The following is a 27068-nucleotide window of genomic DNA, read 5'->3' on the forward strand; positions in this document are numbered from 1 at the left end:
GCCCTGGGCAGTATAAGAGGCCTGCTGAATTAAGCCAAAGGCCCATGTAGCCCAGAACTCTTTTCATAGCGGCCAACAAGGTGCATACAGGAATCCTACAATTGCCAGCAACTGGCATTCAGAGGTGGGCTGCCTCTGATAGTGGAAGTAGAGCACCGCAGTGGCGACTGGTGAAAGGTAAAAAGGTAAAGGACCCCGGACGGTTAAGTCCAGTCAAAGGCGACTATGGGTTTTGCGGTGCTCATCTCGCTTTCAGGCCGAGGGAGCCGGCGTTTGCCCACAGACAGCTTTCCGGGTCATGTGGCCAGCAGGACTAAACCACTTCTGGCGCAACGGGACACTGTGACGGAAACCAGAGCACATGGAAACACCGTTTCCCTTCCTACCACAGCAGTACCTATTTATCTACTTGCACTGGCATGCTTTCGAGCTGCTAGGTTGGCAGGAGTAATTGATAGCTACACCTTCCACAAATTTGTCCCCAGAATTCCTTAGCCACTGCTGGCATTTCCTGTGCGCTGCTGGACTACAACTCCCATCATCCCTAGCTACCAGGACTAGGGATGATGGGAGTTGTAGTCCAACAACGTCTGGGGACCCAAGGTTGAGAAAGGCTGCAATAGGGTATTGCAGCAGATTGGCAGTAGGGGGAAGCATACTCTCCAACGTTTTCTCACCCAAATCCAGAGCATACCCCACCCTGCCATCACCCCACCCGCTGCAGTCACCCCACCCCACAGTGTTGTTCATGTTGTTGCCTGTTGAGGGAAGGCAACTGACTAATTTACATGTATGCAAGTGAAGGATCAGTAGTAACCATCTTAGCCGGACCAAAAGAGCAGCCTGCCTGATGGACCAGTTTGCCTGGCAGAGGAACAGTTGGAAAATATTATGCAAGCCACTGCAGATACCAGTTTCTTCTCAGTAAGAGCTTATGCCACAACAGATATGTTCATTAGTCTTTAAGGTGCCCCAGAATTCACTATTGCTTTTGATCCAGGAAAGTTATTCTGAATTTCCCAGTGTTTTTGGAAGGTAGAGCAAAACACTTGGTTGCAGGCACTTAAAGAAAGTCTGAGGATATGCGATACAAATGCTGCTGTTTTCAGCAGAATAAAAACAAAAACTGTTCTTTTTGTCTCAAACATGCAAATGTGCCGGGAATGGCATTCTTTTTGAAGGTTAAATCACCCAGTTTTTATTCATCTCCTTCCAGTCTTGCCACAGTCCCAGAGCTGAAGAACTCTCAAAGTTCATCCTCATTGTTCCTACTTTTCCCAAATCAGGAATTCCAGAAATGGATGGAATCGGCAACATCTTCCCCACCTCCACATGACCCAAGTTCCGAATGTTTGATTGGCGGTGGAAGAGAACTTAGAAAGGTGAAGATGGAACTTTGTGATGGCAGGGACCAGGAGACTCTGGCCAAAAACGGTCGATGAACTCTGTTTCTGTTGATGATCTGAGAGGAACAACTTGCAGGGTATTGATGTCAGGGAGGAAGATTATCAGAGAGATCCTGAGCCGTGTGATCAAGTGAAAGGTCATTCTGATCCTCTAAAAGTACAAAAATCTGGCTTTTCCACAGAGCAGCGGGATGAAAGTCTTGTACTTGTAGCTGACGAGATCCAAGCACCGTTGTTCTCTATAGCTTCCTGGTCCGTTTTCTTGCGAGATAAAAATGCCAAGATGGAGACAAATTAAGGAGACAAAAAAGACTAGAATGGAGAGAGCTAAACCATGGGGATGAGCTCTACATAACAGCCAAATCACCATTAAATTTCTCTCTCTCATGATACGTTAGATGCCATAACATATATCCTTGCTACCCAGCTCTTTTTGTGACTGCCTTAGGGTTATTCCTAGCCATGGAGAGACTGCTTTATAATAGCCCACAGAACTCTCTGATCTCAATTCCTAAAAGCAACTAGATTCCAAGTTCTGGCTCCCATGTTAACAACTTACCATTGTAATAGTGTACATGGAGTTATCAAAGGATGTCTCTGCGGAAGAAGCAGCGTGAACAAGGTTACTTGATAACTGAATAAACTTTAGTTACACAAATGTCTTAACATCTAAAAGCAACCAAACAGCACTTGTAATATCTTCTTTTCATTGATCATGTGGGATCACACAGAATCAAGGAAGTTATGACATGTAGTGGTAAGATTATCAACACCAGCTCTAATTCCTTTTCAGTGAACTGATGGGTGTAATCTTTGTTCTTTCAGTGAAAAAAAAAGGAAAGGGGGTGGAAAGCATTCAGTACAAATGAATTAAAAAGTTATTCTGCTACTTTACTTTCTGTCCCTCCCTTCCCTCTGGAACTTTCCACTGTCAGCACAGCAACATAACATAGGAACAAGATTTCTCTTACAGTAGTCTAAAGGTAAAGGGACCCCTGACCATTAGGTCCAGTCGTGGCCGACTCTGGGGCTGCGGCGCTCATCTCACTTTATTGGCCGAGGGAGCCGGCGTACAGCTTCCAGGTCATGTGGCCAGCATGACTAAGCCGCTTCTGGCGAACCAGAGCAGCACACGGAAACGCCGTTTACCTTCCCGCCGGAGCGGTACCTATTTATCTACTTGCACTTTGACGTGCTTTTGAACTGCTAGGTTGGCAGGAGCTGGGACCGAGCAACGGGAGCTCACCCCGTCAAGGGGATTCGAACCGCCGACCTTCTGATCGGCAAGTCCTAGGCTCTGTGGTTTAACCCACAGCGCCACCCGCGTCCCTACAGTAGTCTAGAGATGCCAATAATAGGAATGGAACACAGTATGTAATATGCCTGCATCTCCCCCTGTTTGTAGAGTATGGCTTTGGCCTGGAGAGAACTTGTTTTGCTAAGGCAAAGCTTTCTTTTTTCTGGGCATTGGGCCACCAACATGAGCAGTAGTCCTTTCCTCCTCTGTTCCTGGCTTTGTCTGCTTTTAACTGGGCCAGACTCATTTTTCACCTGTATTTCTTCAATTCCTGATGTAAATAATACGTTGCCAATGATAAGCAAACCATCACTTGCAAAATCTGGGTTGTGATGCGAAGTGAATGGGCTCCTCTCTTTTGCGTGCCAATGAATATAAAGCTGCATAGCCCTGCTCAGGAATAAGAGCACAACCGATATCCTTGACCCCATTGCTGGGTCTTGTCCCAAGCTCAGCATTCAGGTGGTATTTGTGACCACTGATCTCTCTAGGCTGATGCTTCACCTGCCTCTGATACACAAATGCAAACAGAAGCAGCCACGGAAAATGTGCAGTCACACGTCCTTGGCACTTACACTTAACATACCTGTGGTGGGGTAGCTTGTTTCTGTCCAGCAGGAGTCCAGTACCCTAAGCAAATAAAAATATATATAACTAACGGGAATATTCTGCAATTCTGCAGTACTTGTTAGCTCTCCCAAAGAAAGCTGCTGAGAGTTACTGCCTACATTAGTTTCCCACCTGGCTAATTTATCCTAATTTATCAGGTTTGATTTATCCTTTCAGGCACAAGGACAAGACCCCGTTTCCTGGGTCTGTTGTATAGACAAGTGGATTTCAACTGGAGCAAGCTCTGCCCTCTACTGCATGGAGTGTGGTGAGCACTATAAGCAAGGCTGCTTGATCGCCCTTCACACTTTGTAGGACAATATAACCCCTTTGTGTTCCATGTTGCTTTTCTATTGTGCCAGGATAGCTCAGTTGGTTAGAACGTGGTGCTGATAATGCCAAGGTTGCAGGTTCAATCCCTGGACAGCTGCATATATTTTTTTTAAAAAATAATATTTTATTAAGTTTAACAATAGAGGAATAGAACAATAAAAACACAGTGAAACACAGCTGCATATTCCTGCATTGCAGGGGGCTGGACTAGATGATCCTCAGGGTCCCTTCCAACTCTACAATTCTTTGATAGTCACCCCTTAGCTGGGGAAAACTGTATTCAAGCAAGCCCCTCAGGAGAAACATCCACAAGGGGAAAAGCTACTCTCTGTCTCTGCCCCAATAATTCCCTACTCCAGCCGGGCACAGGGCTGCCCCTCTGCACCCCCCGACTTTCAGGACACATCGGAAATATTTCACCTCGACCAGAGTTTTTTGAAACTGCATAAATGGGGGGTGAGCTCCTCTCACCTTTGCTTCTTTCTTCTCTCTTTAACTAGTAAAATGGGAAGAAACAAGAGGGAAGCATCAGAAAAGGAAATGCAGTCCTGACATTATTAGGCACTCTGAGGGTGCAAAGTCCCTACTCCTTGTGTCCAGTTGAGGGCTGCAAATTTAACAACAACAACTACAACGACAACAACTTTATATGCCCCCCATCTGACTGGGTTGCCCCAGCCACTTTGGACAGCTCCAAACAGAAAATAGTAAAAGCACAATACAACATCACACACTAAAAACTTCGCTGAACAGGGCTGCCTTCAGATGTCTTTTAAAAATCACCTAGCTGTTTATCTGTTTGACATCAGCTGAGAGGGCGTTCCACAGAGTGGGTGCAACCACCCCAAAGGCCCTCTGCCTGGTTCCCTGTAACTCCGCTTCTTGCAGTGAGGGAACCATCAGAAGGCCCTCAGAGCTGGACCTCAGTGTCTGGGATGGCCGGTGGGGGTGGAGATGCATGCCACACTTATGGCATACATCACCCAGCTTGTGACCCTAAATTTCCTGCCTTTTACCCCCATGCATAACAATGGCTTCTCTTACCGCTCTGCAGATACCTGGGCACACATTGCTCTGTCCTCGCGGTCCCCTTCATTGCCAGCTCTAGGCCTTATTCCCAACAGAGATCCGGGAGTTTCAAGTGCATGCACCCAACGAGAGGGGTTGTTGATGTGTGCAGCAGCCATGCTTCCCTGCCATCTGCGCACGCTTTGGCAATCCACTTCACACACTGGCCAGATGTGGAAATGGCAAGGTGTGGGGATGGGGGCATTTTTACCTTGACAAGGATTAACTAACCGGATACATAGCTGTCAACTTTTCCCTTTACTTGCGAGGAATCCTATTCTGAATAAGGGAATTTCCCTTTAAAAAAGGGAAATGTTGACAGCTATGAACCAGAACTGTGTCAACAATGTGAATACTGAGGTGAAACTACTCAGACGTAGTGTGTGGTGAAATTTTTCATAGGAGAACAGATAGGGCCTCAGGCACCAGCTTGCAAGGGCAATGGGGCGGGTGGAGAAATGTCACACATGCGAGCATCTTTCCAGGCTTTGGGAAGGAGGAGCCACGCCTCTGACAGGATGCTGAAGACCGCCTGCCTCCTTCCCAAAATCAGTCAGGCTGTGGGAAGGTGGCAGGAGGGCTCTTGGACCCTGTCTGAAGCATCATGCCTCCCTCCCTAAGCAAGGTAGAAGTTTCCCAGGCTTTGGGAAGGAGGCACCAGGCTTTAAGACTTAAATACTCTAATTTACCAGGAACATTTGGGGGACTGGCCTAGTCTGCCATGTTCACTGACCGCGCACCACCACTAGTAAGAAACTGTACCTAGTGTTTCCTGCAACACCATAGGACCCTTTAGCATTTATGAGGCATTGCTTTCCATAATCAGCTGGAAGTGGCTTTAAAATGGTGTTTCTACATGGCAATTAAGAATATAACTTTATTATTTAGTAATGCTTAGCCCCATGGCCAGAACACTGCTATAATATTTACTCAGAAGTAAGTCCCATTCAGCAAAGGTCCTCTTCAGTTTTCCCTTTAACTAGAAGCTTCCTCTTTGCGTCTTCTGTCCCTATATTAGCCCCGTTCAGCTAAATTGTTCCTTAGTTCCTGTTCGCTGCTGGAGTGGGGGCTAATTACTGGTCTCCTCTCTGCAGCTAAAGTTTTTTTTAATTGAAATTTGTTTTTGATTGAAACAAATATGGGGAAAATACACAATAAAGAAAAAAAAGATGCAAAAATAAGTATTCACATATTCTACACACATACACAGACAAGTAGCAGTGTTGGTCCATAAGAAAAAAACCTCAGAAATCTATCGTTGGATGATATCTTTATTAGGACCAACCAAAATGTCACAATCTGGTGGCAAGCTTTTAATCAGGAGAGATATTACAGGAAGCAAGGGATGAGGAGGATGATACTAATATTCATTTTCTTTTTAAACACACAGTTGCAATTAGATGAAACAGTGTTTTTTAAAAAATGAGATATTTCTTTGGCTGCAAAGAGGAAACCAGTAATTAAAATATTCTGCCTCTCTGCATAAAAACAGTACGGTAACTGATTAATTCAAGGCCAATCTCACAGTGAATGGGAAGGAACTAACTACAGAGGTTACAAGGAGGAAACTTCTAATTAAAGACACAGTAGCCCTAGAAAGCCATAATAGTGCTGTTCCTGCTCATATTGTATATTACTAAAGAAAAACATTGGTCTGCAATGGGCTGATAATGATGTCATCTGGATTCTCCATTTAAGAAAGTAATTACCTTTCAGAGCAGAGAGAATATAAATCTTTCAGATATTTTACAGCTAAAGCTTGCCTAGCAGTCTAACCCCCATCCAGTTTTCCATCACTGTCGCGTATCGTGCACTCACGGTTAGGGACTGTTTGTCGTCAAGTAATATACCAAAAGGCCACAAGCTGAAACAGGGTCTGTAAGAAAGTCCTAGAGGTTTCCAACCTAGGCTAGGCATCACCCTTATTGGCCAGTGCCCTTAAACAGGAAGATTAGACATATTCATTTTCTGAATTCCACATACAGCGTCTCAATGCAACTGCGGCCACCAGCAGGATCACAGCCAGGAGCAGTACTCCAACTACACTCAGGACAACGGGGAGAACCCAGAATGGACCTGGAAATGGAGGCAGCAAGTCAGCTACAGTTAATGCAAGAGAACAAAGCAAGAAAATACAAATCTACTTTTCTGGAGTGTGGATCAGTGTGTGTGTGTGTATTTTGTCCTCTTTCTCTCCCCTATCCTGCCCCAGGTAAGCTCCAAAAGGCCTTTCGGCTGCACTTCCGTGCATCTTTCCCCAAACATTTCCCTAGCAGCCCTCTGACACGTTTCCCAAACACTCACTGCTTATCTTCCCTTTAGCGCCTACCTTTTGAATCAGATCTCGGCTGAGCTGTTGGAGGGAAAGTGGTCAAGCTGGATGCTGAAACAAAAAAGAAAAAGAAGAGATGACCGGGCAGTTTTTCCTTTTTGAGAGGAATGTATAAATGTAAAAGAAAAAGTGGTTTGCTAAAATCAGTCATCTCCCCACCCCTACAAGAGCCAAACATGGTCTCCAGGAACAGAAAAATGGGTGCTTCAAGATAATTAAAAGATCCAGTTTTTCTGTGGGCACATTTGGTACATCAGCTTCTACATATTCTGGCTTTTTTTCCAGACATGGATTGCAATGATCTCAGGCAGGCAAGCAAGTCCTGATAAGAAGTAATGAGTCTCCGGCAGTTTTATGTATGTTTATTTACAAAAAACACACATCCAGAGCATGGCTTCTCGCCTGCTCACATTGACGATAGTTGGTCAGTCTGAATCTTTGCCCCTCCCACAGCAGGAAGGATGCCAAACTCCCGCCCTTCCCCTCTTGCCCTTCTGTTGTCTTCTGATCTAATCTTTCACTTGACTTTCACTTGATACACTCTCAGTCCTCTGCTTATCTGCTGATTGCCTAGCAACACTCTGGCTGCCTCCTAACTCTCCCGCTTCTTGAGAGCTAACAGTGTCTTCTTCTGGAAGCGGGAGTCAAACTGCCCCTTCTCGGCTCTGTCAGCCAGCTCTCATCTGCAGAGTCTCTCTCTCTCTCTCACTTAGCTCAGTTTCTGAGCCTGACTCTTCCCCTGCGCCCTGGTGAGCCACGTGACATGGGTATTGATTGCCATTCCACTGCTCGTGAGTCACACCAGTGGGCAGAGCTTGACAGAATGTCTCCAGGTTGCGTTTTCCTGCCCATCCTCAAAGTCAGTCCACCCTGGACCTGCACTACCAATTAAAATTTATACAAAATTTATACATACACTGTTGTGGTGCAATGGTTAAAGTGTTGATCTAGGACCCATTCAGCCACAAAGCTCACTGGGTTTCATAGATCAATTTAATCTTTCTTTACAGCTTGTTTGTATTTCCTTTATGTCCCATCACCTTCCAGGGAGAGAAATCACGATCCTCTGCATACTATCTAGACTGCCCAGCACTTCTAAGAATACCAGGCCAGGGTTTGTTTGTTTTTAAGAGGAGGGCTTAGGAAATGAATCAGTGGTGGTGGCCAACAGGTTTCCAAGTTTGTCAGGTGCCAATTGCAGGTCCTGACCAATATTGTGAAAACCCTGCCAGAGCAAGGGATATCCCTACCAAGGTATAGCTCAGTTGGTAGAGCATGAGACTCTTAATCTCTAGGTCATGGTTTTGAGACCCATGTTGATTGAAAGATTCCTGCATTGCAGGGGGTTGGACTAGATGGCCCTTATGGTCCCTTCCATGAGTCTGTGATTCTGTTAACATATTCCCAACCTTTTCCCTATAGCAGTGGTTCTCCAAGGTTGTGGCACACAACACTGATGTGGCAGAAGAGGATGGCAAGTGTGGTGGGGAAGATTCAAGGATAATCAAAGAAGCATTTTAACACTTCAGTGCAGTATAGTAACCAGGCATGTCCAAAGTCTGTTTGGGGGGCTGGGATAAAATCATAAAAAGGTCAACAACTTCAATCTTAAAAGCACAACTTTGGTCGGCCCTCATGGCCCATCACTTCATCAAATCTGGCCCTATTTGAAAAAAGTTTGGACACCGCTGGAACATATTTTTAATTATTTTACTTGTGTTCTGTGTTATAAATCAAGCAGTGCTAGGAATTGTCCCCCGCCCCCCCCCAGTGTATTTCATTCATATATATATTTGTTGTGACGCGAGCAAATTTTTATTTTAAAAGTGTGACCCAGAGCGGGGAAAAGTTTGGGAACCTCTGCCCTAGAATCCAAAAGTCAAGACTCTCACCATACTATGTAGACCAGGGCTTTCCAACCTTTTCATGCCAATGACACTTTTTAGACATGCATCATTCCGTTTTCCTAGCAAACCGGAGGTTAAACTAACCCCTTTCCAGCCCCGGGAGGAGCACAGGGAGTGTTCACACAACACACCTAAACACTGCAGCTGACACTCTAACATGTCACGACACACAGTTTGAAAAGCTCTAGTGTAGCCTCTACAATGGGGTATGATGCTGGTCATGGCTTGCAAGCAGTGCGGGTGCGACCAATCCCCCAAAATGAGCTCATCTAGCTTTGGTAGCACTCACCTTCCACTGTAATCTCAAGGAGGTTGCTAAACTCAGACGGTTTCAACGCACTTCCATTGTAGACGCCAAACTGGCACTTGTACTGCCCTCCGTCACTGCGAGTGATGTTCTCCAGAAGGAAAATAACTTGGTGCTGTGCTTCTGCGGCATGCACAACCTGCAGGGGCTCCCCGTGGCTCACCTTGAACAAATAAAACAAGGCATCCTTGTACTGCCTGGGTGCCAAACAAGCAATCTTAATGGAGTCTCCTTCGTTGAGTGTGTCGGAAAGCACATCCAGAAAAATAAGTGGAGAGGGAAGAAGGCTGGAAGCCACCCAAGAGCCTGAAACAGCACAATGGAAAGAGTGAGGTAATAATAATAATAATAATAATAATAATAATAATAATAATGCAGTTTCATCAGTATGGGACGCGGGTGGCGCTCTGGGTAAAAGCCTCAGCGCCACCCCCCTTTCTCTTTTCTTTCTTTTTTCTTCTCCCCCTAATGCCTCAACAAATGAAACGGATTTGTAAAAATGTTACATGGGGAAAAAAAATACGAGGCAAAAGCCTCAGCGCCTAGGGCTTGCCGATCAAAAGGTCGGCGGTTCGAATCCCCGCGGCGGGGTGAGCTCCCGCTGCTCGGTCCCAGCGCCTGCCAACCTAGCAGTTCGAAAGCACCCCCGGGTGCAAGTAGATAAATAGGGACCGCTTACCAGCGGGAAGGTAAACGGCGTTCCGTGTGCTGCGCTGGCTCGCCAGATGCAGCTTTGTCACTCTGGCCACGTGACCCGGAAGTGTCTCCGGACAGCGCTGGCCCCCGGCCTCTTGAGTGAGATGGGCGCACAACCCCAGAGTCTGTCAAGACTGGCCCGTACGGGCAGGGGTACCTTTACCTAGTTTCATCAGTAAAAAGGGTGTACTTTCAAAAGGCACAGCCAAGTGATTGTACAAGTAGGAATCTGCTGAAGCAATGCTAGTCTTTCCTACAGCAGATGTGGTATAGATGTCCACCTTGTCTTGATCAGTTTTTTTGAGCTCTCAAATCATGAAGAAAAAAAACAGGCATAAGTATTATGGTCAAATTTTCAGAAAATTAAGAGCTGGTGTTCTTAGACTGGGTGGGTGGGGTGGGGTGTTCTTTGGGTGCTTTCAGACTGGCTGTCTAGTTAAGGCTGTTTCCACCTTGGGCAATTACTGTGGAAAAACCAGCCTTTTAAGAGGACATAACATAATGATCAAAACACCCTGCCCCAATATTTTTCCTGTCAAGCTTCTGTTGTCACCCTGTCTCCAAGCTCAGAAAACCCAACTTTCATGTATCGATGAAAATCTGTTTCTTTTCCCTTCTTGTTCAAATGCTTTCACTGTATCTGTCCACTGAAAATTTTCAATAAAATATAAATGTTTGGAATTGCCTGCCACTCAAGCCTTTTTCCTGCCCTTTGCTCTGAATGCTGTAACTTCCCCTTTCCAACAATTACTACATAAGAGGGGCCTGTGCTTGCCCTCCTTTTCTGCTCAGGTCTTCAAGTTAAAGAAGCAGTACAGCAAACCAATGGACCCCACCTGGAGTCCTGCATCCAGTTCTGGGCGCCACAATTTAAGCAGGATATTGCCATGCTGGAATGTGTGCAGAGGAGGGCGACCAAGATGATGAAGGGCCTGGAAACCAAGCTTTATGAGAAACGGTTGAGGGAGTGCGTATGTTTAGCCTGGATAAGAGAAGACTGAGAGAAAATAGGACAGCCATCTTCAAGGGCTGTCACATGGAGGATGGAGCAAGCTTGTTTTCTCCTGCTCCAGATGGTAAGACTGGAACCAATAGCTTCAAGTTACAAGAAAGGGGATTCTGACCAAATATCAGGAAGAACTTTCTGGCGGTAAGAGCTGTTCGACAGCGGAAGGTGATGGCCTCTCCTTCATTGGAGGTTTTTAAGGACAGTTTGGATGGCCATCTGTCAGGGATGCTTTAGCTGAGATTCCTGCATTACAGGGGGTTGGAATAGATGACCCACAGAGCCTAGGGCTTGCCAAGCAGAAGGTTGGCGGTTCTAATCCCCATGATGGGGTGAGCTCCCGTTGCTCAGTCCCTGCTCCTGCCAACCTAGCAGTTCAAAAGCACGTCAAAGTGCAAGTAGATAAATAGGTACCACTCCGGCGGGAAGGTAAACGGCATTTCTGTGAGCTGTTCTGGTTCGCCAGAAGCGGCTTAGTCATGCTGACCACATGACCTAGAAGCTGTACGCCGGCTCCCTCGGCCAGTAAAGCGAGATGAGCGCCGCAACTCCAGAGTCATTCGTGACTGGACCTAACGGTCAGGGGTCCCTTTACCTTTAGGGTCCCAATTCTACAATTATATTATTCTAACCATTCTATAATGTAACTGCACAGCAGAATCCGTTCAGCTCCACCACAAAATTGGCTACGTATGATGTTGTTGGGCCCCTGGGGGCCAATTCATAATTCTTCCCCTTACATTGCGAATGCCAGAGCAAAATTCACACTATGCTTGCAAGCTTCTCAGCTTCTGAAATGAGCAGTGAACCTACTTTGCCCTTCTTGTGCTTCTAACGTCATTTTAAGAACCTATCCAAATTTTGGCCTTAGGGAAAAGCCTTCCCTAAGGCTTTTTAATATTTATAAAATGCTTTAGTTATTTAGAAAGCTTTTTAAAAATAAAAGAAAAAGTACTGATGTTTTGCATTAATGCTTGGGCAAAACATCATCATCAAAATTATCATCAAAATTATCATCAAAATTATATAAACAGGAATTAGCTGTAATATATAAACAAGAATCATATGAAACATGATAGAGATGGTAATGTTTGGTTTTGTGCTCTTGCACACACACCTTACAAAATTCCCTGAAAGTGTGCAACAGGGCACTAGCCAAAACTGAATATTATAGAACACTATCAAAAATTCCAGCCTGCTTTGTTTACTGATGACCTCTTTCCTTGTCAGATATGAATTTGTTATTTAGGCCACAATTGTGACTACCCGTGTTTTCGCGTAGCCTCGTTTCCTCTTCTAATCTTTTTTTTTTTTTTAATTGAGCATTCCAGGCTGTTTAACACCAAAGAATGTTTCCTCACCTTCAGCCCTCCTCTTTGTAACAGGTCTTCTTAGAATCCCATCCAATGGTTTAGTAAGGCCAAAGCCTACTCGAAAAGTCAACATCTCAGTGTAACATTGACAGTAAGTTGCCTACCGTACAAACTAACACCTGGTTAGTTTTCCCTCCCTTCATTTTCTCCCCTCTCCCTTTGGGGTAGCCATCAGAAAGTCCTTGCACAAAAGAAGGCGTAAAAAAATAGCAGAAAACATACCAGCTAGCAGAAGAAAGAGAATTTTCAGATCCATGGTTTTGTGGAGCATTTTGTATCTTTTGTAAACAGAGATGGAAAAAGCCAACTGTTCATTGCAAATTCCTTTCAAGATGTGAAAGAACAAAAAAAAGAGAAGACAATTTGCTTAATGTGGAGTTTCGCCACCTAAGGAGGAAATTGCAATCTGTCCAAAGTTACAAGACCTTTCAACTTCCTGTGTCGAATATGACTTTACTGTTTCCCTCTCAAATCCATTGCCACAACAAATGCACAATCACTGGTTGCTTTGTAACTACTGTAATAGCTTCCCTATTGTAATGAGTGTCCTGTCTAGCCCTGCAGAACCCAGAGTGACAATGAAACAGGGTGCCAGGGGCAGAGATCCAGCACTGTTTAGAATACGCAACTATACCTCCCATGTGGCATTAATGACAGGATTTGTAAGCGAAAAGACAATGGGAAGGCTTTCCCTATTTGCCTCCCTTACTGCAGAGGAATATTTCAGGTCATTGGGAGAGTCAAAATGACTTCAGGATTGCTCTCCTGTACTATTTCAGACACATGGGCTATATATTTAGATATGTGTGCATTTATGAATATTTGTGTGGGTTAAACCACAGAGCCTAGGACTTGCCGATCAGAAGGTTGGCGATTCGAATCCCCACAATGGAGTGAGCTCCCGTTGCTCGGTCCCAGCTCCTGCCAACCTAGCAGTTCGAAAGTACGTCCAAGTGCAAGTAGATAAATAGGTACCGCTCTGGCGGGAAGGTAAACGGTGTTTCTGTGCACTGCTCTGGTTCGCCAGAAGCGGCTTAGTCATGCTGGCCACGACCCAGAAGCTGTACGCTGGCTCCCTCGGCCAATAAAGCGAGATGAGCGCCGCAACCCCAGAGTCATCCACGACTGGACCTAACGCTCAGGGGTACCTTTACCTTTACTTTTATTCTGTATTTGAGACCTCTGAATTCTTCTAACACCCGGAACCAAGGAGATAAGTAACTATCTGAAGGCAGCCCTGTATAGGGAAGTTGTTTTAATGTTTTATTATGTCTTTATATATGTTGGAAGCCACTCATAGAATGGCTGGAGCAGGCCAGTCAGATGGTTGGGTTATAACAACAATGTATAGAATAAGAGAACAAGGAGAACATACATTTAAAGAAGATTGGAAAATGTTTATTGAATATATGGGTGAAAATTGTGCACATTTAAAAACGCTGGCATTATTCAAAATAAATTCAACAGTGTAGATAAGTTTTGATGGATGTAAGAATGGAATACTGAATGGTTTAGCTTATGTAAAATACGCAGGGATTTATGGTATGTAAATTGAACCACGGAAAGAGAAGAAGGGAAATCACTGATTTAAGGTTGTTTAAATGAATATTCTAAAATGTAAAACAGAAAAAAATATATAAAAATTTAGCAAAGAAAAAGAGAGAGAGAGAAAGAGAGAAAGAGAGAGAGAGAAAGAGAGAGAGAGAGAGAGAGAGAGAGAGAAAGAAAGAAAGAAAGAAAGAACGTCTCTATTCAATGTTGGAGGATATGCCTGAGGACAAGGGCCCTTGTCGGGTGTCTTGCCCCCGTGGCCAGTCAGAGGAACCAATTCTGCAATGGGCCAAGGACCCCGGAAATATTTTTGTAAGAGGATGGGCTCCATGCAGCGGATAACACGAGCCACGCTGCCTCCTTTACGCGCGGCTTCCTGCCCGCCGAGTTTGTCTGGTCAGCCGCTTCGGCTTGCCCTGATAAAGACAAAGCGATGGACAAATCGAATAACGATTAAGTAGAAGGGAGAGAGAAAGAAAAATGCGGCCCCGGGCCCCGTCGGAGCGCGAGGCTGCAGCTGCTCTGTGCGCGCCCTCCGGTGCCGGCGTCCCGCCCGAGCGCGGCCGCCTCTTCCTCTCCAAGGAGGCGGCCCGGCCCCGCTCTCCTTCCGGCGCCAGGAAGGACCCCGACGATGGCGGCGGCCGCGGCCCTTGCGCTCGGGCTGCCGCTGCTGCTCCTGGGGGCGCCCCGAGGGGTCCCCGGCCAGGCCCACCCGCCGCCGCCGCCCGCCCCGCAGGACGCCGAGTTCACCTTCCTGCTGCCGGCCGGGCGCCGGGAGTGCTTCTACCAGGGCGCGCCGGGCAACGGCTCCATGGAGCTGGAGTACCAGGTGAAGCTGGGTAGGGGTCCACAATCCGGCCCCCAAACCAGGCGCATGGGGACTGGGGGGGGGGGCAACCGGCCCTCTTCTTCCTGCTCAGCCCCTGGTGGTGGTGGTGGCAGAGGGGACCGGGGGGGGGTAGACTGCCCCCGAAGGTGGAGTTCCCCCTTGGCTACCGCGACGGAGACTGTGCGCGCACAGCGCTGCCCTTTGCTCCGCATCCAGGAGGACGTTAGTCGCGATCCGTATCTCTTAGGAAACGCTGCATTTTTATGCACTTCCCCTACACGTGTCCCCCCCCAGCGCCACCACCAACCCAGCTTTGATCCGAATTGGGTGGGAATGAATGACCTGGCTGCGTTTTAAGCCAGCAGAACCATGGAGCCTTTAAGTATTGCGTTCTGTGTGGATTTATCAGCAGCCAGATGACTCGCATGTTTTTTCTTCAGAGGGGAAATGGTACTTAGTAAAACAAAACCGTGTAACTTTTCGAGACAGTTTGAGCAGCCAATGTATCTGACAGATCCCTCTTAAACGCCGTTTGCCATTGCCGTGCCAAGTTTTTATTGTTTCCTTAACTTAACTTTTATTTAAGTTAAGTGATGAATTAATATGTTTAATTTCATAATGTGAAGATCTAAGGATGTTAATGTTTAAGTTAAATTTTATAAGAACTGTGATTTGGAAAACCGTTAATAGGACATGCATTGAAATTCAACCAAGGGGAAGCGAGGAAGTCACTTAACAATGTCAATAAGTGTAATTTTTAATAAGGCTATGATTTATGTTTGTTTGTCTTATGTGTTTGTTTGTTTATAATGTTGTGAAAACTAATTAAAAAAAAAATTTGAAGTTTTTATTGTTTCCTTCCTAGTTGCCCAGCATAGTTACCCTCAGAACAGTCTTGCAAAGCGGGCTGGGTTTTTAAAAAGTTGCTCAGCCCCAGCAGGTTGCCTGATATTCAAATAAAGATTTGTAGCCATTTGCCACTTCTCTTGTATCATTGGTGGCTTTTCTGGGCATAGTGGCTCTTTCCATCATCCAACTCTTGCTGTTGCCATTTAGGTTATTGGTGGAGCAGGGCTGGACGTTGACTTCTCCTTGGAAAGTCCTTCAGGCACATTGCTGGTTGATGAATACCGGAGATCCGATGGGGTTCACACGTGAGTCATGCTGCTTTTATGCTTTGGAGTGAAGGATACTTCAGTGGCACTGAGTGGGGAGGGCCAGAGGGGCAGTGGCTCTGGGTGCATTTGGGGGGGTGCATTTTGCTCCTCGCCTCCCTGCCAGCCCTGCGCCACTGCTTGGTTCTGGTGGGCAGTGGGGGTCACTCCAGCAGCATATGCGAGGGCTGGAAGTGGGCTCCATTCACCCTCCACGCCCTCTCCCCCAGGCGTGCATACCTGCTGGGATACTCACGAGAAATCCATTGCTTGCCCATGGTCCAGGTACTTTTACAAGTAGCAAAAGTATGAAGAATTTGTGTATCTGATTATTATTTTTTAATGCGCTTTGGCTAGTCCAGCTTTGCAGGATATATCTGCCGTCATCACCCTCTTTGTTGGTATCTTTCAGCATTGAGCCTACGGAGGGAGGGGATTACAAGCTGTGCTTTGACAACTCCTTCAGCACTATATCGGAGAAGTTGGTGTTCTTTGAACTGATCTTTGACAGCGCCCAGGAAGATGAGGACTTGAACAATTGGGCAGAAGTCGCCGAACCAGAAGAGATGCTTGACATAAAGATAGAAGACATTAAGGTGGGCAAAGAGGCTGCAGGAGAAATGCCTAGTGCTGAGATATGGTGGAGTTAGGCAGAGTAACAGTGGCATTCGATGGGAAAGAGACCAGGATAGCTCCAGTCTCCTGCAACTGTGCACAGAGTAACATTGCCAGACAAAGCAGATGGGGTCAGCCAATAGCAGACGAGGTCAGCTGCTGCCTGGGCTTCCAGGTATTTAGCTGATGCAGGAGGAATGCTCCACAATGGGAGCCTAACAATTAGTTCCTTTCCTGGATCTTCACTCCCCTTTTCCAAATGCCCCATGCCTGATGGGGATGGGTGGGAAAGAGCCCCTGCATTTCTGAAGCGCTGGCCAAAGCCCTGCAAATCAACCCAAGTCCTATGGGTGGAATGGATCTTCCCATCATTAATGTCAGTACGTGGCTAGTGGCTTAATAAATTAGGATGTTCACATTTGTGGCTTTGCCCCTAAGAGACCTACCATTAAGGCTTTGCTGAAGAGGTGAACATGGTAATTGACACACTTGTGTGGGTTAGTGTCTGTTTGTGTGTGTAACTTTGTATTAATGTAGCATTTTTATATGTAACACTGTAGTTTCGCGATCGTTTTTTTTTAAAAAAAATCTGTTGTGCCTTCAGTTTTTTGTACACCACATAGATACATTTTTTATATATTAAGCAGTATAGAAATTAAACAATCCATCAACTACATAGGTACATAAATTTGAAATAGACTCATGAGTAATTTTGGGTTAATACTAGAGGTAGTTGTTAATCAAAGCCCTTCCACTGTGTTCCAGAAATTGTGTTCAGAAAGCAGCTCCCTGTTGTTTCAAGACCCATTTATTTTATTTTACAACATTACCTATATGACAGAAATCTTTTCAGCTCCCCAAGATAAAAACCAGAGGGTGACTTGGTTCAAGGAAGGCTCCTGATTAATATTAACAGTGAAAGTCGGTCAACTAGCCAATTTCAAGTCAATAAGGTTACAAAGCTGACTTGTTTAACTGAACAGTATTTGTTTTAAACCAGGAATCTTGGTTGTTGTTGTTTTTTTTAAAAAGGTATATCTAACAAAATTCCTCCTCAGCTGCACATCAGGGGGAAATGCTGTGTCCAACTCATGGTGCGCAGGGTGTGGTCCGAAGGCACATGATGTGCAATCACCCTGCTGAAGCTAAGCAGCTCTGGGTCTCGTTGGTAGCGGCAGTACTTGCCAGGCACTTTGGTACACGTGGACTTTGAGACCAGAAATGCAGACAGCAGGTGTCTTCTTGTTACCGCCTTTGTGGCTTAGTACTCCGGTTAAAGAAGAAAATGAAACTAGCTGTTACTCTTAATAGGTTTTGGCAATCATTGCAAACCTGCATTTTCACTGCTTTGAAACAGTGCAAAGGCAACAGAAGGAGTAATTTTTTAATCCAGCCAGGAAAGGTTTTTCAATATCTTAAAATTATTTGGGTCAGCATAAAGGGAAGGTACAGATCTGTCAGGAATATCTCTGGGGTTGTGGTACATGAATGCACAGTGATTCTTCATGGCCTTTTAATGGATGTTGAAATACTTGTGCTTGAGTTCAGATGGTCACGATAAAAAATTTTTTGGTTAACAATAATAGACATGGTGCCTGATCATTTGTTGGGTGAAGAATCTGACTCCATGTGATTTGAATTTGGCTACAATGGTTTCCTTTGCCCCCAAACACATCTTTGCTCCAAACACATCTATTCTCCTTTGTTCTCACCATTGTAGGAATCTATTGAAACGATGAAGAGCCGCTTGGAGAGAAGCATTCAGATGCAGGCCCTGCTGCGAGCCTTTGAAGCTCGAGACCGCAATTTACAGGAAAGCAACCTGAGCCGAGTCAACTTCTGGTCAGCTGTCAATCTCACTGTGCTCCTGGTGGTGTCATTTCTCCAGGTGTACATGTTGAAAAGCCTCTTTGAGGACAAGAGGAGAGTCTGGACGTAGCAGGAGGAGAAATGGCACCCCCTTTTTACCTATACGGGGCAGGTGTCCAGAAGAATGCCAGCACCCATATTGCCAAAGCTCAGTACTGTCCCAAGTGTAGCTGCCATTTCTGTCATGAGTCTCTTTACAGAAGGGGTTAAAATATCACAGCCAAGGTAAGGGAGGGATTTGGGGTGGGGACTGAACACCCCCACATCTTGTGCGATGGTGGCAACCTGTCGAAATTGAGAGCAGGATGAGGGCGTGCAAGAATTGGAGTTGTTAGGCAGTACACAAGCAAAAACAGCTGTTCTTCATACATTTCAATAGCTCCTCTGTTTACAATGAAGGGCCGGTGCTTCTCAATGTACTACAGCTTGCAGCGGAGTTTGCCTCTTGGCCTTAAAACTTTGATATTCTGCATCAGACGTCATCAACATGTGCCTTAGCAAAAGTCGCTGGTCTGCCTGGAAGCAGCAACGCCCCGGCCACTTTAGCTGTTGAGAGGTTCCTAGCCTCTGCTTTTTCCATGGAATCTCCCTGCCCTAAGAAGCCCCACAATACTTAAGGGCATTAAGAAAACTCTCCTAGTGGCATTGGTAATCTTTACCACCCAGGCGTCTGCGTTTGATTTTCCTCAGGCATGACTACATGAGGAGTATCGTCACTGCTAAAGACTCCCATGGTCAGCAGTCTGCAAAGGGTGAAAAGGCCTGGTTTTGCACTCATTTGGTGCTAGCGTGTCCCCGATCTAGCATTCCGATTTTCAGCAGAAAGCAAGCAGAATGTGGTTGAGTTTATTCCCTTGGGAGGAAATTATTGCCTTTCCAAGACTCTTCAAGTATCTTTAAATGTTAGGAACTGTGAACAAGTAAATTCCTGATTATAGAAGGCTGACCTGCAGAGCACATGAGCTCTTGAATACATCTGGTGGAATTCTTCTCTGTTTCTCTTCTGCTCAGGACTTGAGCACCTTGGGAATTCCTTACTGGATTTAGGATATGAGAAATTTCACAAGTATAACTTGGGCCTAAATTACACAATGGTGGCAGATTAGTGTTGTTACATGCTGTGATTGAAGCACATTTGCATTTAAAGTGGGCGCGGGTGGTGCATCTTCTCTTCTTCCTGCCACAGGTACGGCAGCAGACTGCTCAGCTCTGATATCAGTAGTGAGACAGGCTGGGAGAGGGCTGTGCAGAACAAGTGGGCAAAGGAAGAATTTAGCACTGCCCTGGCAGTTTACTTTGTGCCCTCACTATAGACATTATTGAGGGACTTCTGAAATACACTCCTGGTACTTTCACTGGAGATTAAAGTTGAACGTTCAAGAGTAATTGATACCCCCAACCCCAAATAGCCTTTCAGATGGGCTGCTGCATTTCACTTCACATAGTTAGTACGTTAAAATTTCCCTGGATGTGGCAGTGCATTAGCCCGAGCTAACTGTTCAACGCTATTCCACTGGCTGCTCTTCAGGGCAGGATGCTGCCAGTTCCCATAGCTGCATCCCAGATCAGCTGGATTCTGGCGGCAAGAAACAGCTGTGTGTACGCTCACACTATAAAAAGACTTTGTTTGGGCTTCCTGATGTCAGAGAATGCCTGGCATAACAATGGGAGGCTGCCAGTGTTCACCCCTTTTCTAAGATTGTGTAGGCCATTGTCTTGTGGTTCAATAAATGGTCTTTGAATTGGAGCTTGTCCTCTCCTGAGTCTGTCATTGGTCTTGGGTTACAAGAAGATTGGTAACATACTTTTCCCTTTTCTTGCGAGGAATCCTATTCAAAATAAGGGAATTTCCCTTTTTAAAAAAGGGAAACGTTGACAGCTGTGCCCTGAACCCTTCCCACTTTTCATTTCATTTAAACTGTGATGCCAAACCACTCAGCCTTTTATTCTCCTGCCCCAAGCATCTCTGATTCCAAAGCATTTTGATGTCTTGCAGCACACCTACTGGTGGGAACGTCACTACAGGAGCGAATGTATTATTTTTCTCTCATTCTTCAGGTTGCAATACAAAATCCATAGCATGAACTTTGAACCTTCATGTCACTTAGTGACACAAAAACCTCCTCTGAGCAGCACCAGCAGGATTGTGAAAGGTGCTTAAAGAGGGCCTCTGTCTCCAACTCTTTGAATATATGCCACCAGTTATTGATGTAAGCCTCAAAGAGGCATGAGCAAGGCTACAAGATGATCCCTCTAGCAAGAGAGTTGGGCCCAGATACTTCACAAGTCAAAACAAGACAAGGAGAAGGTGGGACACTTCTGCTGGTCCCAGGCACTCCCCGCCCCCCCATATCTTGATTTGGAGCTGAAGGACCAAGGAAAAATGTGGAGACATGGATGGAAAGTTGCAAGCAAGCACAATTTGTGACCCTTTCCTGACTTCAGGGTATACCTGTTATCAAGTCTCCACTTCTGGTATTTGAACTTTGTGGAGCATGAGCCAGTATATGAGAGCCTTTACTCTCATCTTAAACCAGGTTTTTTAAAATCATCAAATTTACAATTAGCTGACTAAACTATTTTTATAACCAAAAAATTGAATTGTCTCTAAATGGACTTGTATAGTAATAGAATGCTGTGCTGTGATTTACAGCCAAATTAGTGATGCTAGCAAGACAGATGCACACAAAACAATCCATAAAAAGTGTAAATAACTTTTTTAAGAGACGGAATTGAAAAACGCATTTGTTGTAAAACAAAAATATGCTACGTAAGAGCTTCTGGGTCCTGCATGCTACACTCACAGTGGCCAACCAGATGCTTATGGGAAGTCTGAGACATGCTGCCTGCAACAGTGAAGGTTGAACATAACTTTGTAGCTAGCAGGTAGCTTTGAAATTCATTCTTGAGGTGGACTGATGGTTGTTCATCCTTCGTTATTCTGCTCTTCATGTTTGCGAGAGATAACTCCAGAATTATAATAAACTGCAAGCTTAAAATTTTTAAAATAAGTATAGTGGAAAATGTGAACATACTTGTAGTTATTCACCATTGCTATATAATGTAATCCTGGACACTGAGATCCAGTGCCGAGGGCCTTCTGGCGGTTCCCTCCCTGCGAGAAGCGAAGTTACAGGGAACCAGGCAGAGGACCTTCTCAGTAGTGGCGCCCGCCCTGTGGAACACCCTCCCATCAGATTTCAAGGAAATAAACCACTATCTGACTTTTAGAAGACATCTGAAGGCAGCCCTGTTTAGGGAAGCTTTTAATATTGGATGAATCATTGTATTTTAATATTTTGCTGGAAGCTGCCCAGAGTGGCTGGGGTAATAATAATAATAATAATAATAATAATAATAATAATTACTATATAATGAAAGTATTATGCATTTTGGTCAAATCTTATAGGTCATGCTAATTAGGTGCTTTATAAAGTATGGCATATGTACCTTTCCTCAAGAACTGAAGTTGTCACAAGACTGACAGCATGGATCTCCTTGCAAGTATTTCAGTATGAACACATTCTTCATTGCTAGTCAACAAGATCTTCTAACTGGTACACTGTTTGTATTGAGACGTCCCCAGGTAGGTGCAATTGCTGAGCATGTAACAGCCCTTCTGAGTGCTTGATCACCCCTGTCCACAACGTACATTTTTCTACAGGGACTGGCCATGATGAAACTACTATAGCAGGCAGCAGCTGCAAAAAGATATCCCATTGTGCCCTGAAAAGGCTGTCTGCAAAAGCTTGCTCATTTGTATTTGGTTGTTCCATGATCACTTGTTTTAATTTGAGAGGGAGGAGAGCCATAGGGGTACCTGTCCTCTGGGTGAGGAGGCACTTAAAAACAACAAGGGGTTAATCCTTTTCTGCGAATGCTGTTCAATTGGTATGTGATCCCTCATGGTCTAGGACACCCTGTGTGACCAGTAACAGAAAACATTTCCCCCACTGTAAATAGACTTCATTTGCCCTTAGTGATACCAGCACACAGCCAAATCTGCCCGAATATGAAGCACTGTGATGTTATCACATTGAGCATGATCGCCTGAGAAAGGGGCAGGAAATGGCACTTAAACAGCACCCATATGTAAGGGAATCAGTGGCTGTGGGCAGCCATAAACATATAAGATTAATTTATTAGCCATAGCTAAATGTCCTTAAGCCTTATTAACTGGGGTTACGTTTAGCTTGTTTTATTGAGATATTGTACAACTGCCTCCCATCGAAAAGTCAAACTGAGCAGGGCCAAACAATCAGCCATTTGGCTTGGAGGCTAGTAAACAGAAGCTCCTCAAGGAAACTCAATTTGAGCTTTAGTTTCTTCTGCTCACTACCTCCCGAGTGTAGAAATTTTGAGAACCAATGAAAGACAACACACACTCACACACAAACCCCAACACCACTGGCTGCCAGAGATTTTCCACCAGCAAAATTTCCCTTTATTTTAGTTTATTAATAGGATACATAATGGAGGCACTTATCTCAAACTGTTGGGATCTTTTTTTTCCATCTAAAGAAGAGGGAGAGAAGGTCCCACAGCCCCTTCACACATGGTAACAGGAAGAGTCAAGAGGAAGCAAATATGAACACAATGAATTAAAAGTAGAGGTCCATGCTACCAAGCAAATGCCAGCTTTCGGAGAAGTGACCAGTGGGCAGTAGGTGGCACGAGGTTATGAAATGCACTGCAAGAGAGGGTCAAAAGTCCATGATAGTGATGTTGGAAGTAGAGGGACATTTATAGGAAGGCAACACTGGTTATTAGGGCAGTCAGCATGTAATTCAAGCAGTAAAGGCACAAAATTAGCACCGTCTATGGAAGTGTCATATCCTCCAGGACACGAAGCAAGGAACTACTGCTGTAGGTAGGCAGAAAGGGAAGAAACATTTAAGGCAGGTGGTGTATGTGTGGCTGTTCCTTTTATCTTATCTCAGGAAGGGCTGAGGTATCCCTGATAGCCTTGTATAATGAGGGCTGGGCTTAACTGATGATTTCTCTTTTTAAAAAATCTAGAATTTATACAAGTATTAATACAGTCTGTCTTTCGTAAGAAATATATACAACCACAGCCCAGGGAGGGCAGAGTGCTTTACTACTGCTGTTGAGAAGGCTCCAGTGTTACTCCAAACTCCGAGGCTCTACAGATGGAGCAGCCAACCCAAACACACAAACGCCCCACTCCGAAAGACCACAGACACTACCAGGAGCTTCTGTAGGACCTTGTGGCACAAGTGTCGTAAGATCTATTATGGACACAGTTTGCCATGAAGAATCTGCCTCAGCCTAGAGGCACAGAGGTAAGCTGCAGTACAGCTGATCTCAAGCACAGGGCATTTCTTTCACGGGACAAAGTCACTCTTCTGATTAGGGAGGGGAAGGCTTTCCAACAGAGACCACAATCCGTGCAGAGGATCACAATCCTGATAAAACACTTCGAAACCCTGGTACACACACACACACACTTCTCCATATGGACTGGGCAGGTGACAAATGGTCATAGCCAATCGGGGAACAGTCAGTTGGTATTACAGCTCCAAGTGACTAAGACATCCCTGCCACCTGGATGCCTCCCTGGTGTAAATTAGGAGGGACCAACAGCCATGCTTATCTAGGTTACAGCTGAGCTGCCTCTGTTTAAGCATGAACACTGGTTGTGCAGAGAGTGGCAGGGCATTCAAATCAACTCTATACCTGAGGCTTAATAGCAACCCAGTGCCACCTTCTTTCCAATTATTCTGCTTGGCAAAATCTTGCTCTAGTTCAGTGAACTGAATTTATAAGCAATTTGCTATCTGCAGTCCCATCATTTTGTTTTGGTTTTTACCCCTTTCAGAGTTATAAAATGGAAATAAACTGATCAAATCTTGCATTGAAATTTATAGGGAGAAAGGAAAGGCAATCAAAGTGGGGAGGGGGGGAGATTATATATATATATATTATAATACAAATAAATCCATAGCCGGGTGGGGAGGTTGAGGAGTTGGACAAACCCAATTAATGTGAATGGCGAAGGGAGATTCTACGTGTTGAATGCACAAGTGTTGGTGGAAATGCAAACTCGCCACTTTCACACATTCACAGGCAATCCCTTGCCAATCCCTCAACTAGGGGATCCTTTCTGTATTTTCAACAAAGTGCAAAACAACTCCACAAAACAGAATACTCCATGTTCCCATGTGGAATGGGTCTGGTGTGGCCACCAAGAGGAGGGTGAAGAAACTACCCCTCCCCTGCAATTTTCCAGAGAAGATTCAGGTCACCAAATCCCCCCCCAGCCAAGACCCAAGGACAGAGAGGGAACTACTACAAGGAATGCTTGGCCTCTCAGAGCTATTTACAAGTAATCAACCCACAGCACCCATCCCATGGTGGCTGCTACTGGAGGGAAGGAGACAGGAAGGAAGCGGGAAACGGGCCTTGGCTACAGTTGATCACAATTGCAAAGAGCTCTTTTACACAAGAGATTAGGCATGAGTTCTCTCCACAATATAGTTAACAAGCAACAGCTCTCCCTGGTAGTGGTTGTAGTTAATCTAATAAGGAGGGCTCAGCAGGCCTGATAATCGTGGGCCGGTTCGGTGCTGCAGGGGGTCTTCTGCTGTAGAGAGAACAAAACGGAGAGAAATGAACACCGGAAAAGGGAGAACTGGACAGGCGTCACTGTGAAATATTGTTAAGTGAAGCTAATGCCCACAACTCTCATGCCCACTTCTCTATCCCACTTAAGCTGGGAAATTCTATGCCCAGAATAATACATTTTGTGGCACATTTAGCCAACAAATAGAAGTGGTAGAAGCCATCATTTATCACTATTATTTAGACAGCTTAGAACCACTCAACCTCCCAATATTTCACCTGTCTGGGGGGAAAAAGTCTGCCTTTGGTATGACTAGTAGGGGTGACTTGGATAGACACCAAAATCCAATTTGCTTGACTCTGAAGGTGTGGTTCTGGGTGAACATTATGCAGGGTATGCGAGAGACTGGATTGTACAGCTCCTTCAGAGAACAGGTCAGCTCAGTAACACAATGACTAGTACCAGGGCACTGTATTCTGTCTGTCCCTGCCCCACCCCCCCAAACACCATATGATTTTGAGACTGCCCAATATACTGATATAATAAAATATTCAGGGTGTAATCTATTTCTATATTAAAAAAATCCTGTGTGAAGATAAACTAAATTCTGCAACAAGAAACACTAACTTCTGCAAAGTGTGTAGATTACTGTGTAGATTAGTTTATTCTGCTTCTGCTAACTTTGTGGAGGTGGCTGGCTACACAGGGGGCTACAAGGCTTTCCTCCTTTTTTCCTCTCTTTATTTTTTACACACACACACATCTCTGAAGTCGTAAGAGCTAGCAGTTTCAAGATGAAACTTGAAATTCTCAAGGAGCTAAATTCTGCTTCTTTTCTGTTGTCTTGAGAAATAAACACAGCACTGGCTACAGAAACCAGTCTGCTTGCTAGCACTGCTGTCTTAGATGAGTCTCTAATTCAAAACTAGACATATTCCCATAATACACTCCACTAAATCTCATATGAGCTTCAAAATGGAGAGTGCTTCCTCCTCTGCAAAGCCTGCAACAGGGAAAGAAAAGAAATTCCACTCAAGGAAGAATATGCAGTTTCAAGAAACATGACGACTCTTGAGCACCAAAGGAGAGGAAAAAATGGCAAAAGATTTATATGATCTGAGGTGAAACCAGAGAATATTAAAATGCTCCAGACACAATTTTCAATGATTATTAACCAAGAGATTGAATGAAAAATTAAGATATTAAAACATAGACACTTTGAATTTGCAAATCAACCTGGCAAACTCTTAGCTTGGCAGTTAAAAACAACCAGAATGACAGGATAACAAATAAAATTAAAATTGGAGAAAAGATAACTGACGACCCAAAGGAAATTAATAGAAGCTTTGTAATTTTTTATGGAGAACTATACAGGGAAGGAACAGAAAATCATTATAAAATCGAAGAATACTTAGGGCAGAACAATTTATCAAAGATCTCAAAAGAGAGACTCTGTCTCTTACATTCTCCTATTTCTGCATTGAAGTTCAACAGGCAATCAATAAAGCGAAATCAGGGAAGGCCTCCGCAAATTATTATAAAAAGCTAGAAGAACCGCTATTTGAACCACTGAAGGACACAATGAATGACATAGTAAAGACTGGGAAACTACCGGAATCATGGATAGAAAGCTTTATAACCTTAATTCCAAAGAAGGGAACTGATTTAACAATTGTTTCAAATTATCAGCCAATATCCCTTTTAAAGAATGATTATAAATTATTTGCCGACATACTTTCAAAAAGATTAAAGACGATTCTTAAAGACATCATTCACGAAGACCAGGCCGGCTTTCTCCCTGGACGCCTAGTGCAAAATAACATCAGAAATATCATTAACGTGTTGGAATATTTAGAAATCAGAAGTGACAAACCAGCAGCACTAATGCTGGTGGATGCAGAGAAAGCCTTTGACAACATCTCGTGGAGATTTATAAAAAGAATGATGCAACAAATGGAGTCCGGTGAACAGTTTTGTAAAGGAATAGAGGCTATATACTCTGATCAACGGGCCAAGATCATCATCAATGGCAACATTACAGAAGATGTGTAATAAGAAAAGGGACAAGGCAAGGATGTCCGCTATCCCTGCTAATATTAATTTTGGTAATGGAAGTGTTGAATAAAAAAATAA

At 44.7% G+C, this 27068-nt stretch overlaps 3 protein-coding genes across 14 annotated transcripts in view; 1 reads left to right on the plus strand and 2 right to left on the minus strand.

The window, feature by feature from the left end:
• Positions 1 to 1169: 1169 nt before the first annotated feature.
• Positions 1170 to 13446, minus strand: C17H19orf38 (chromosome 17 C19orf38 homolog). Of its 2 annotated transcripts, XM_053370698.1 has the most exons (8): positions 12557 to 13446; positions 9242 to 9565; positions 7043 to 7096; positions 6697 to 6789; positions 4117 to 4141; positions 3290 to 3333; positions 1966 to 2003; positions 1170 to 1667 (listed from the first exon to the last, which is right to left on the minus strand). In XM_053370698.1, the coding sequence occupies exons 1-8, from the start codon at positions 12603 to 12605 to the stop codon at positions 1545 to 1547; spliced, it is 750 nt and encodes a 249-aa protein (XP_053226673.1). In that variant the 5' UTR covers positions 12606 to 13446; the 3' UTR covers positions 1170 to 1544. The 2 variants fall into 2 exon arrangements, with proteins under 2 accessions (XP_053226673.1, XP_053226674.1); XM_053370699.1 differs by lacking the exon at positions 1966 to 2003.
• An 850-nt stretch (positions 13447 to 14296) lies between these two features.
• TMED1 (transmembrane p24 trafficking protein 1) lies at positions 14297 to 20099 on the plus strand. Its single transcript, XM_053370701.1, has 4 exons — positions 14297 to 14714; positions 15771 to 15868; positions 16281 to 16464; positions 18204 to 20099. Exons 1-4 carry the CDS (start codon positions 14517 to 14519, stop codon positions 18420 to 18422), a joined length of 699 nt encoding a protein of 232 aa, XP_053226676.1. The 5' UTR covers positions 14297 to 14516; the 3' UTR covers positions 18423 to 20099.
• A 2674-nt stretch (positions 20100 to 22773) lies between these two features.
• DNM2 (dynamin 2) overlaps positions 22774 to 27068 on the minus strand; it is a 65829-nt gene continuing 61534 nt past the window's right edge. For 6 of the 11 annotated variants that reach the window (XM_053370679.1, XM_053370680.1, XM_053370685.1 and 3 more), the window contains one exon: positions 22774 to 24956. In XM_053370679.1, the coding sequence (XP_053226654.1) occupies positions 24887 to 24956 (70 nt within the window). In that variant the 3' untranslated portion in view covers positions 22774 to 24886. Of the gene's footprint in view, positions 24957 to 26670; positions 26742 to 27068 lie in introns of all 11 variants that reach the window. The other 5 variants (XM_053370687.1, XM_053370683.1, XM_053370690.1 and 2 more) reach the window with 2 other exon arrangements.

This window comes from Podarcis raffonei, chromosome 17, assembly GCF_027172205.1.
Source record: "Podarcis raffonei isolate rPodRaf1 chromosome 17, rPodRaf1.pri, whole genome shotgun sequence".
Lineage (NCBI taxonomy): Eukaryota > Metazoa > Chordata > Lepidosauria > Squamata > Lacertidae > Podarcis > Podarcis raffonei.

Coding starts and splice junctions, on each gene's coding strand:
- C17H19orf38 (XM_053370698.1), bottom strand. CDS start 12,605: ATGCTCCACAAAACCATGGATCTGAAAATTCTCTTTCTTCTGCTAGCT. Junction 4,142..6,696: donor CGCAGTTGCATTGAGACGCT/GTATGTGGAATT, acceptor CCATTTTACTAG/TTAAAGAGAGAAGAAAGAAG. Junction 3,334..4,116: donor GAGAGAAGAAAGAAGCAAAG/GTGAGAGGAGCT, acceptor TTATTTGCTTAG/GGTACTGGACTCCTGCTGGA.
- TMED1 (XM_053370701.1), top strand. CDS start 14,517: ATGGCGGCGGCCGCGGCCCTTGCGCTCGGGCTGCCGCTGCTGCTCCTG. Junction 14,715..15,770: donor CCATGGAGCTGGAGTACCAG/GTGAAGCTGGGT, acceptor GTTGCCATTTAG/GTTATTGGTGGAGCAGGGCT. Junction 15,869..16,280: donor AGATCCGATGGGGTTCACAC/GTGAGTCATGCT, acceptor GGTATCTTTCAG/CATTGAGCCTACGGAGGGAG.